Here is a 12,298-nt window from a genome sequence, read left to right as displayed (position 1 = left end):
TCTCGATACGTCGCAAAGTAAAATCATGAGTTTTCGGTAATTAATAAAGTATAAAGTATAAACTACAAAAATGTTTATTTTTTCATCGTAGATTGCGACAATATTAATCCAATTCTTTTAAATCAACATCTCTTTCTCGAAAGAGGTATAATTTTCCCTGAAGATGCGCTTAAATTCCTTAGGCAATTCTGAATAAATAATTCATGAGCTTAATACGGATTAATGTCCGAGAGAAATGTCACGATTGAAGTGCTCCTCGAAAAAACTTTGCAGCAAGAGCCTGAAGCTCGTGCCGAGATCTGCGCGATTGAGTGAAGAAGTCTCCCGGAGATTCACGTGCAGAAAGAGGCAAGAGGGCAGGAAATCGGTATGTCTCTATTTAAGGCCTTAGCGGCCACTGATGGCACTGAAACCAAGAGAGCCTCCTCTGTACATGTTACGTACTGGTCTTCTCCGTTCCTTTCGATGACTTCTTCCCTTCGCTCAGTTGGGAGAGCGCGCAATCAAGAGTAGGAAAGTGAAAGAGAAGAAGCAGAAGAAAGATGGCAAAAACGCTCTCAACGGAACCTCCGCGAAGACTCCTCCAAATCGTACTCGAGATCGCACGAGAAAAACCGCGGTACCGGTGCAACATTTCCGAAAAAATAAAAGTTGAACGGATGTTTAATTGTGTGTTATGTAGATATAGATATGTATATGTGTGCCAATCGATAAACACAATGCTTCCGTTGTAATGGTTATGACGGGTACTTTTTGGAGAGAATTGTTATTAAGTGAATATTTTTTAAGAATTATTGTTTACTTTTTTTATCGTTATTTGAACAATAAAATATGATAAAATTCCAGTGATAAAATTTTCAACATAATAATCAAGCTTTGACATTAGTCACTTTACATATAACTATTTTTTAAATGAAACAGTTGGAGCATGAGTTAGCAACAAAGTAGCATTAAAATTTAAGAGGTCCCTTTTAAATTTTCGTTTTTAAGACTCTCCTCGTTTTACACCTACGTTAGTTCTGCTCGGACGTTCCATTTATGATCGACCTCGGCTATATTACGGGAAAGCAATAGCGCCAATAATTTGTCAACAAAACCTCGAGACAATGGCGGATATAACAAATTAGTTTTGGAGAAAGAAAGAGTGGACTTGTTATGCTATTTATCTTCTCGAGGGCATGAACTATGAGAAATATATAATTGATGAATTCTTTACATTATGTCTTTACATTAGGCACATTAGATTATCTACTTTTAATTTTGTTTTACAATTTTATCTTTTAAATAAAAATACCTAAATCATTTTTATTTGACATCTTTATAATTATGTATGTATAACTCTTTGTTGGCAGAACTTAAACAGATTATTGTTTTTTTTTTTCACGCAAGTCGTAACGAGAGATTCGATAGAACGCCGCTTAACACATTACTCTGCTCTAAAAGTGAAAAACAGGTCGCATAAAGGTGAAAATGCGGGTAGAAACCAACGCGTTGCCCATTAAAAAAATTATCATCAATTTCCAATATTAATTTGCTCGATGAAACAGATTCTGTGTTATCGTGATTAGTCCGACAGAATTTCAGGTGCAATCAAATTTGTCTTCTTTTTTTTTTTAGTGCCGCGCAAAATATTACAGATATCATGATCGATGAAAATGGCAGAAACGATTCGCGGTTTATAGCGTGATAGGATTTCATGCAAATAGCGAGAATAAACGTTCTCGGTGGGTCACTCTGATGATGAGAGATTTTAACGCTATCAAAATAGGTTCGGAAGCTCATTTCCGATATCTCCTGAATTATTAAATTCCATGCGGTCTTGGATATCATAAGACATGAAGTTATCGATAAATGATAAGAAATCAAATTTTAATTATTATAATTTTTTAGCGTTATTTTATCAAAAAATTGTTACCATTATAAATTTATACTCTTTATATAGAGTGTTAATTAATTTCATTGAGATTTTCGATATTAAAAGAAGTATTGCCGTCATACATGATGATTTGAACATAAAATCTGCGCATATGTTTATAAATAGTGGTAGCACAAGGTCGTAACTTACCTATAGTTTGACAGCTTACTTCAAGAGCTAATTCTATTGCAATAAACAGATGCTTATTTTTCTACACGGAGAGAAAAATCAAGTCGTAATACTATGTGAACCTGTATTATAAATACCTTATACTTTTCTCATGTTATATTTACAATAAATTCAACTTCTTATTCTACAAAATTCATGCTTTTAGAAGGTGGCTACTGTTTTTACTAGAAAAGCTTTATAGATATATGTATTATCATACGATTACCAAGTTTTAGTTACTAGCGTCGCCACCTGATCAATGCGTGTCATTCAGCTGTCTTACAGTTACTATTGACCCACGACATTTTTCGGTGGGCGTTTAGTAAAAATACGTATATACATATATGTATATCTAGGGATCCATGGTGCTAGGCGGCTGAGACTTTACATGAGCGACACGGTAAAATCCGGTGGGTCGCATGTAAATTTAAAGAGGCAGAGCGTCTGCTGTTTTTATAGTGGCGTTGTTATTAAATAAAGATTTATAATAATCCTAGGACAAGCGTACTTAGTATAAGATAGTTGTCAAACACGTTAAAAATACTTCAATTCACAGGATAATAACATGAGAAATAGATAGAAATTTAAGGTGAAAAAATAATCACGTAAAAATAATTTGATTTTTCTCTCCGTGTACTCTCTTGTTGATCAGAATGGTAAACAGTAAATGGTAAACGATTGTTACGGTTTAATTAAATCGAAAAGAAGTTTTCTTCGTTATGTACACAAAATATATTTCTACTTTCTTGTTGATCAGAATGGTAAACGGTAAACGGTTGTTATGTTATAATTAAATCGAAAATGAGTTTTCTTCGTTATGTACACAAAATCTCGATACGTTACTCATCGAGTATGTTATGATTAAATCGCTAGTCGACACAATGGTTACTGCGTCGGCAAGGACTTCTTCATCCCTCTCTTGGTACCGTACTCGTATTACGAATAATCGTCGAGAGTGCGCGACTAGAGGAACGGCGGGTAACTGAACACGCCCCGCGAGGGGGAGGACCTGAGGTCACTCAGACGAATGGAGTAACGCGCGACAAGAAATATTGTGCAATAAAAGGAAAAAAAGAAGATAGATATAGACGGTTTATTTAAACATACTCTGAAATGGCATCTTCATTGAGAGCAACTAATAAGTGTATATGTAGAAAAACTGCAAATGATAGTAAGACAAGATTACAAGGATAAATATTCGAAGTAATTAAGAGTTAAAGTAAAAAAAGAAAGGGACGAATGACGGTCGTTCACATGATGGATATTTTCTCGGACATAGAATTGTTACACACTTTTGTGGATAAGACAAAAGATGTGTAGCATGAAAGGAAAGAAAAGGAAACGTTTATTTAGCGATGATGCTCCGTTGGATGAACGGAGAGTAGTTTAATCGTCGGTATGTTTAAAAGCGGAAATGTTGGTTTGATTTTTACACTTTTCGGAAGGTTACAAAAAATGCATTTGTTGTCACCTTATCACAAAGCGATGAGATCAAATAAAAATAATAACACGAGTAAAGAAGATAAAGACTATATAGAAACTAAAATCAGAAGAATATAAATACAGTAGTGACATTACAACTCCTAATAACAGTGATGTTATAATGATGATGATACCACCTATTATGTTTGGAAGCTCTATTCTCCATGTTTTTACAAGCTCAAAATTAAATACGCAAATGTTGCGAAAGGATGTAAGGAAGCGTAAGAAGATGATGGTTATAGTTTAGCGACTAATAAGAAGAAATAAACTGTAAAGTGAAAACTATAAGTGATATATAAGAATATCAGTAGAGAGTGAAAGCCAAGTCGGCGATAGTGGTTGATCGCGTCGGATAAGCACGGAAGACGCCGTGCGACGGCGTGCGCGAGGGGTGGCGAACCCCCTAAAGGACCCTCGGTACATGGTAGCGGTGACCTCCCGCCGCCCCTTCCCCGCGTACCCCCCTTCGCCGACGGCCTTCGCGCGCGCGGCAGTTCCTTGCAACCCCAGGTTACGCGCCCCCCCTCCACGACGTCCTCGTCATCCCTGCCGCGACGGCAACGGTGGAGCACGATCATTGGTTCACCGGGTTCACGCAGGCACGAGGAGGTACACGCAGCTGCCGTGCCTGCCACCTCTTGCACTGCGGACTGATCAGAGCAAGAGGCCAGTGTTCGGAGGAGTAGCGCCGCGAACGCGGGTAAATTTGTCGTCGCCGCCGCCACCGCCGTCGTCGACGTCGTCGTCGTTGTCGTTGTCGTTGTCGTTGTCGTTGTCGTTGTCATCATCACCATCATCATCATCATCATCTTCGTCTTCGTCGTCGCCATCGCCATCATCATCACAATTTTCAATCATCATCAGTGTCATCATTGTCATCGTGGTCGTCGTCACGTCGCGTCGCGTCACGCGAGATAAATGCGCTTCGGTCTTATCTCTTCACATGACTCCATCCACCCCTCGCTTCCTCCATCCTCGTCTTCCCAATATATACGCGTTCACTTCCGGCGCCAACGTCCATCGCAAGAGGTGAGTCTCTCACGCTCTTTCTTTATTTCTCTCTCTCTCTCTCTCTCTCTCTCTCTCTCTCTCTCTCTCTCTCTCTCTCTCTCTCTCTCTCTCTCTCTCTCTCTCTCTCTCTCTCTCTCTCTCTCTCTCTCTCTCTCTCTCTCTCTCTCTCTCTCTCTCTCTCTCTCTCTCTCTCTCTTTTTCTCTCTCTCGCTCTTTCTGTCTATCTCGTAGTGCCCTCCTCTTGATCGTGCGTTCTCCACGCTATTTCTCGCCGGGTCTCGTGCGCTCTGTGTGCCGGCCGGCTCCGTTTATTCGTTCCTCACCAGCTCACCACCAACGCCATCTTGTTGGTAGCGTCAATTGTCGTGCGTGATCCACACCGAGGCGACACCTCTCGCGTACGCCATGCACTCGATCTTCTCCCCTTCTTCCTCCTCCTCCTTCCTTCCTGTGCGTGTTAACACGCGAATTTCATCTCTCACTACCTCTCACTTTTCTATCAGTTTTACCATCACAACATTAATTCCTCCACTTCTAAAATTTTAAAAGAGAAAGAGAGAGAGAGGAGTTCTTTGTTCAAAGTAAACGCCCTTTGTCGACGCTTCTCTATTTCGTTTTCTTTTCAGCTTCCAAGGTCCGTTTCGAATCTTTATCTCTTGTCTCATCTTTTTACTTCGTCTCACTTAGGTAGAAAAGCACATCCCCTCCGTCCTCCGCTTTTGTACTTGCCACCGAGGATCGTCCGAAGGGCTTTGTAGCATTTAGACATGATTGGCTCGGCTGTGACCACGGTTTCATCAAGTTTCCTCGGTGACTGGTGGTTACACACGGGCGGACTCGCGACTCAGTCAGATCAAGGTCTTCGTCAGGAACGAATCGAGCTTGCAGAGGAGGAATCGTATCCGGGGACGGACGAATTGGCGGCGGTTGCTTATCATTCGCCGTTCATCATCAATTAGTCCCGCGCGAATCTCGGGGGGATTGTTTGTTTCTCATCCACCGCCGTTCGCCATCACACGCCCTTCCGTTCTTCACGCTCGCGATTACGTTTTATACGTGCGTGAGCGTGTGTGCGTCACCACGTCGGATTCAATCGTCGCCCTGTCCTTCCGCGCGCCTCCTGACCGTTCTCGACGATAAGAGGGAGATCGTGCTGTCGGGATGCCGCAGTGCGCAGTGGCCACGTGTCGCAATAGCCATCGCCGGACTCGCAAGCAGTCGGTGCGCTACCACCGTTTCCCGCACAATGAGGAATTGCGCGAGTTATGGGTGCGTGCTTGCGGTCGTGCTCCCTTGGCGAATGGAGAGCCGCCATTCAATATCAAGACGGCTCGTATCTGCTCCCGCCATTTCCTGGAGGAGTTCTACGAGGACGAAAGCAGGGAGCAGATCTTGCAGGGCAATCAGAAGAGGAACCGGCTGCGCTTGGGCGCGGTGCCTACGATAGACGTGCCGGTACTTGTGGAGCCTTGCTTTAAATTACTTCAGGAAACTGAAAGGAAGCGCTCGCGTGCTAAAATGGCGAACATGCTTATGGCGGCTGTTCCTGCCGATCGAGTGAATACTCGACAATCCAGTTGTAAAAGGCTTCACGAAGACGAAGGTGGCGAAGATGATGAAAATAACGACGCTAAAACAGTTTTGTCTATTATCAAAGAACATGCTGAACGGAAGAATCAGAGGAAATGTTCGAAATTGGATAAAAAAGAATATTTTCTAATGGCGATTGGTCTCGTCCACGTGAGCAGCATGTGGTAAGTTTCCTCTTTGATCGCTCCGCCGCCATTAAGCAATAAGCGCATGGTTTTTCTATTCTCGTAATATGTTATTAAACAAAAATTAATTTTAAATAAAAGATATTGAAATAAGAAAATGTAATGCAAGAAAACAGCGCTGCTTTGTAATAATATTAAATATTTGAATTATAGGTATTTTAATTAACACAATATTATTATTTTTAATAATAATTTTCATTACGACAATTGAAAATTATCTTTATTGATACAGAATGGTTTATACAATCTGTAGCAATTTTTACTTATTTTATCTTAATTAATTCTTACAGTACAATGTAAGAAATGACATCTTATTCATGTCTCAACGTGTTCGATTACTTTTTCATCTATTTCAAAAAATTTCTAAAAATTCATGAACATACTTTCAAGTTTCTAGAACAAATGTCTGTACTTTATTTTGGAAAAAAAAGTATAATGTGAAAAATATAATATAATTGGGGACCCTTTAAAATTTCAAGAAACTTTTATATAGAAAGTTATATAGAAAGGATAGAAGTCGATCGGATAATACCCATGTTTGTACTGTAAAGGTTAATAAAATATCTGATTTTTAATATTTTTTTACATTACATGTAAAACTTTGAGCAGTTTTACATTTAATTTTATGCACAAATATTTAAATGTAAAATACAACAATTCTACGGTGCTTTATCGGACATCAGAGTATAACAATGAATGAAAATATAATTATATATTTTCATTATATATTTATTGTGAAAATTACGACTGCAAGTAAATTTTCAAAAATAGCCTACACTGAGGTTATCGATCAATCTGTTCGCGTTTATTCCTGTTTGGAATTCTCTTACCCCTAGAGAAGGCCCCTTAAGATTTGCGCCGTTTTTGTTGTGTAGCGATTATGTATTATCAATTTGCGAACCGATCTTGTTACAAGCCCAGGCGAGCCAAGACGAGTATCGCGGGACCGCTACTTTAGTTTTTCTGTATATCTGATCCAAGAATATAGATGTCAATGGCAGGCGTCTGTAGGCGTACGAGGGGGAAAAAGAACTTCGACCATTTTTATAAGAGGTATTGGATTATCCGGGTTTTCAGTCATCAATCATACATAATTTTGTAGGTAGGTAATAATGGTAGTATTAAAGAAAAAGAAAAAGTTTTAGATCTTTAAATCCCCACCGGAAACAGTTTTGAACTTTTAATGATGTCATTTTATTCGTTCGATAGCTCATCATTAGAGCTGTCCAAGATGACAAATGTGTCATTGCTATGTTACAGTACCTGTATATTAAAAAAAAACGTCCGCCGCTTTATGCTCACCCCCCTCCCTCCGCCCAGGACGGACTTTATTCGTTGTATGGACTGACTGTGTCACTAATTCCGATTCTTTTTACCATGACAATATAATAAATTAGTAAAATTAATGCCTGCCTAACTTAATCAAATATAAAACCAAGAACTAAGCCAAGTAAATGCGTCAACAAATATACCGAAAAATATTCAACGTTTGTCTGTTATCGCTGTTATCATGAGGAAGTAGCTTGGACGCAAAAAGAAATCTTTAGGCGAGAATAAAAACAAAAACTAAAATTCTGGGAGTCATGTTTAACTATAAAATAAAAAATCATCAGTTGATTGCAAGCGTGAAAACATCGTGTATTAATTTCGGAATTAGTGACACCGTGATGCCCATGACAACGATACCAATAAGGTCCGTCCTGGGCGGAGAGAGCATGAAGCGGCGGATTTATCAGTTGTTTTTTATTATTTTTTAATATACAGATATCTTCTGAGCATAACAATGATGCATTTTTCATCTTGGACAGCTCTGATAATGAGCCATCAAACGAATAAAATGACATTATTAGGAGTGTTTCCGGAAAGGAGTTTAAAAATCTAAAATTATTTTTTCTTTATATATATATATTTTTATATAATACTACTATTTTTATGTACAAAATTATATATGATTGATAACACTAGACCCGGATAGTCCAGAACGGGTGAAGTTCTTCCTAATCATCCGTGGGGGCATCGCGACTGACCTTGAAACTACTGGGTACGTTGCGGCGTGCACCTGCATACGTACGCGCAACCGACTAAGGGTAAAGTTCCATAGTACGTATTTTCCATGCAACGTGTAACCGCGTAACCAATCAGAAGCGTTTCGCATTTTCTGTTACGCATATTCACGCTTGTGATTGGTTACGCGGTTACGCGTTACGTGGAAAACGCGTGTCATAAGGCGTTACCCTAAAAGTTGTTTCTTCGCGCGTGTTTCTTCGCACTCGCAATGTCCCTCTAATCAGAGTCTGGCCAATTCTGGCAAAATTCTGCGAGAGAGAAAGAAATATACACTTCTGTGACGTTGGCCGGACAACTTCAACGTATCGAATTTTCATTAATTGGTATCGACTGGTGGTCGTTTGGTGGTCTTTGATAAGGCCAAAGCACATAACATGGTGTAGCGATATACGACGGTCGTAGTCCCCGACCTGACAGATCAGGATACGCCAAAGCTTGTGCGTTACTTACGTCCACGACTACGACTGTCATATGTGCTTTGGCCCATAGTCTGGTTAATTCGATGCGTAACTGCACAAGTTGGCCAGACTCTTATTAGAGGGACTCTGCTTAGAATCATTTCATCCTTCTTGTTTGTCAAATGTTAAACAAGGAAGAATGATGCTTGCTGCGCGAACGCCAAGTGGAACGCATCTTAACATACTTGTCGAGAGGAGTCCTTTATTTTTATAACTCATTCTTTGGATTTCCGTTCTCCAAGAGACGCAATAATACAGTTTATTTACTCAGTCTTCAACTTGATTCTCCTTTTATCTTCGGTTATTGTTTCTATTACAGTGAAATAATATTTTTCATAATTCTATATATCATAAGAGAAATGGCTGGAATCAAACTTGTCTTTTGCTCGATAGAAATCTTTTAAATGAAAAAACCGTTGTCCTTCGGGGAAAAACAGCGGGCTTGCTTTCCGCGGACTTGCACTCGCTTTTCGTTGAACTCCGTGTGAAGGTCTATGGTGTTTAGTCGCGCGGAACAGCGTCGAGGACGATGCAAGGATCGTAATAACGTAGAAAGTATATCTTGTATAACACAGTAAAATATAAAATTACATGTGATTATAAATTTAGGGTTCGTATGTCGTTGTTGGTGTGGTGTGATATAATTATATCCCGCAAAAATATATCATTCGCGACTTCAGTGAGTCAGAGTGACTCCATTATGTGCCCAATACTACTCTTGGTTAGAGGATCGATTGATCGATAAGGGCCAATTTCTTCACCGTTGGATAACTCTATCCTTCGGTTAACCTCACTCTTCATCTCTTTCTAACTGCCCCCTTAGAAAAAGATGAAGAGTGAGGTTAACCGAAGGATAGAGTCATCCGACGGTGAAGAAATTGGCCATAAGTAATTTAGTGGAATTTTTTATAAGATTAGTGGCTCATCAAAGTATATAAACGTGATCTTTTTATACCTTTTAAATAAATTTTTCGAAATTCATATTTTATCCGCGTGAGTGAACACTGCTGTATTTTAATGGAAGATTATTAATCTTTCCGAAGGAGATCCCGACAAGCCGTAGAAAAAAGATTGCAAGGGTGACCTGCTCTCCCGATCCCGATCGCGAGCAGGTGCATGACGAAAGAGAGAGAGAGAGAGAGAGAGAGAGAGAGAGAGAGAGAGAGAGAGAGAGAGAGAGAGAGAGAGAGAGAGAGAGAGAGCGATCAGCATCAGCATCCCCATGTGATTGTGAGTGCACCATTGACTAACGCACTCGTTAAAGCGCGTCGGATCAAACGCGGTCAATTAGTGTGGTGTCGAGCTCTTGTCTTGATACTTGACACACGTGGTCATCACAACATATAAAAATATATTAAAAAACGTATCATATTCCTCAAACGTAAAAATAATCGTCACGGTTTAGTTTATCGCTTGTATCAAACATGCCTTCACAAATTTATTGTTGCGTTGGCTGTTGCAAAATTTGCGATTGCTATGGTCATGAAAAAATTTTAAACAAAAGACGCCACAATAATCCATCACAATCCTTAAGGTGCCAATTTATGAGACGCTGAAAATGAGCGTCAATAAGGTGAACGTGGTGGTTTCGCTTTGACGCTAGCGTCAAAGAAATAAAGTTGAATTTGTTTAATATTCAGCGTCGCCGCTGAATCGTCGTTAATCGTCCCAGTACAATCAAACATAGACTTCGAAATACGTAAAATATTAATTATTTTCAAGTAATATCTTCAAGTAATAATATTTTATGGATACATATATAAATAAAAGATATTATTTCTGAAGATTTTTGCTTGCTGAAAATGAGCGTCGAGCGTCAACTTGAAAAGGCACCTTTAGTTTCTCTTTATGTATAGGGGTGCGTTCGCGGAGCATGCTATAGAAAATGCGGAAAAACACGTTTTAGATATGTTAGGGAAAACCGGTTACAGCAATTGTTACTGGTATGTCACGAAACTTTTGGAAATTGGTTATGACCGCTCCAATGGTGAAATATATTTTCTTTACGTATATATTTGCGCTTATTATTATTTATTTTACTAGGAAAGATTGAAAACATTGATTTAATATTATCGCATATTCACAATTCTGAAAATTTTGACATTAAAAATTGAGCTGAATCCTTGCAATCTTGTTTATAATATTAAAATACAACTTTTTTCTATCCTATATTAGTACAAAGTTTTAACTTTAATTTTAAAAAAGAAAGAAATTTATTCCATTAATTAGAACCGAAATTACATAAACTCTTTAAAAAGTGTAAAATTGAGCTGAAGAAGATACATCCAATTGTTTAAAAGTTTATATTTTACAATTTAGCGAACAATCGTAAATTTTGATTTTATAATCGTATTTTGCGATGTCGGAAAAAATTCTTCAGGAAAAAATTTTTGCTAGAGTTATGTGCAGAAATATCTAGCAGGACCTAATAGATCTAATGTATAATTTATGTACCTATATAAAAATATAGAATGTAGTTTTAGCAATAATACCAAAAAAATTTAGTCATTGAGTCACTGAAGCATGTTTTCCGTTGCGTTTGCTTAATGATGCCTAGTAATAAAGAAGTAATGCTTAAACTTGGCACCTTTTCATTAGCATTTTGAAATGCACTTTGATTAATAAAGTTGACTCATGTTACTATAATTCGTTGCATATAAATTATGCGATACGTCTAGTCTTAACCTCGAATCCAAGAGCGTTGCATTGGTACGCGTTATCGATATCGAAGAAAATATTATCGCTCGTGCCACATTCTAAAATAATGTGCAAATACGCATACGGTCTTGCACAAAGAGCGACGCAGACGGCGATTCGATATCGGATATATGATTGAGAAACTCGCTCGTCAGTTCTCAAAATATGAACACCGATATTTTATTGAATCACAAGATTAAAAACGAAAGTACTCTTAAAAGCTGTTATTAAAATATAGCTAAAATGTAACATAAATTCATTATCCGAATGCACAGCCGGAATTAAAAGTTTAAACACATGACCTGTTGAATATAGTAACTCAAAATGGTCAGAATAGGAAACTCCAAATGGTTGGTTGATCTGATTGGTCCAGAAAAAATCCGGTCGCCGAGGGTACCTGTTCAATTGCAACATGGTCAAAAAGGATACTCCGGTCACCTTTGGTGCACACCTTAGGCATCCGAAGATTCTCACATCGATTATTTGACCTACGCGTGAATTAACCTCGGATCGTGAATCGACCGTCCTCCTTTCGTCATTCCATTTCTCGTGGTATATCGGTATTTCTCGTAGAACTGTGTTCGTTGCACGGATAAGGCAGGACGAGATAACGTGGAAAGAAAGAGAAGGAGAGGCAAAGTGGGAGAAGGAGAAGAGAGCTTCTCGACAATTCTTGCGCGTCCTTGAGCGCTCAATGCCTCGAGGAATCATTTAGCTCATGGTCT

The 12,298-nt window shown here is 38.9% G+C and overlaps 1 protein-coding gene across 6 annotated transcripts in view; it reads left to right on the top strand.

Annotated features, from left to right (window-relative positions):
• The window catches only part of LOC139771352 (uncharacterized), a 44,924-nt gene that overhangs the window by 13,436 nt on the left and 19,190 nt on the right, over positions 1-12,298 (top strand). The window contains exons 1-2 of one of the 6 annotated variants that reach the window (XM_071704068.1): positions 4,211-4,594; positions 5,264-6,330. The exons of the other annotated variants lie outside the window; for them this stretch is intronic. Of the exons in view, the coding sequence (XP_071560169.1) occupies positions 5,738-6,330 (593 nt within the window). The 5' untranslated portion in view covers positions 4,211-4,594; positions 5,264-5,737. Of the gene's footprint in view, positions 1-4,210; positions 4,595-5,263; positions 6,331-12,298 lie in introns of those variants that run through there. 6 annotated transcript variants of the gene reach the window in all.

Source organism: Temnothorax nylanderi, unplaced genomic scaffold (assembly GCF_030848795.1).
Source record: "Temnothorax nylanderi isolate EJ_2023f unplaced genomic scaffold, tnyl_v1.0 TNYL_tig0039_pilon, whole genome shotgun sequence".
NCBI classification, from domain to species: Eukaryota; Metazoa; Arthropoda; class Insecta; order Hymenoptera; family Formicidae; genus Temnothorax; species Temnothorax nylanderi.
Note: the sequence above shows the minus strand (reverse complement) of the source record. Positions and strands in the feature narration are given on the sequence as shown.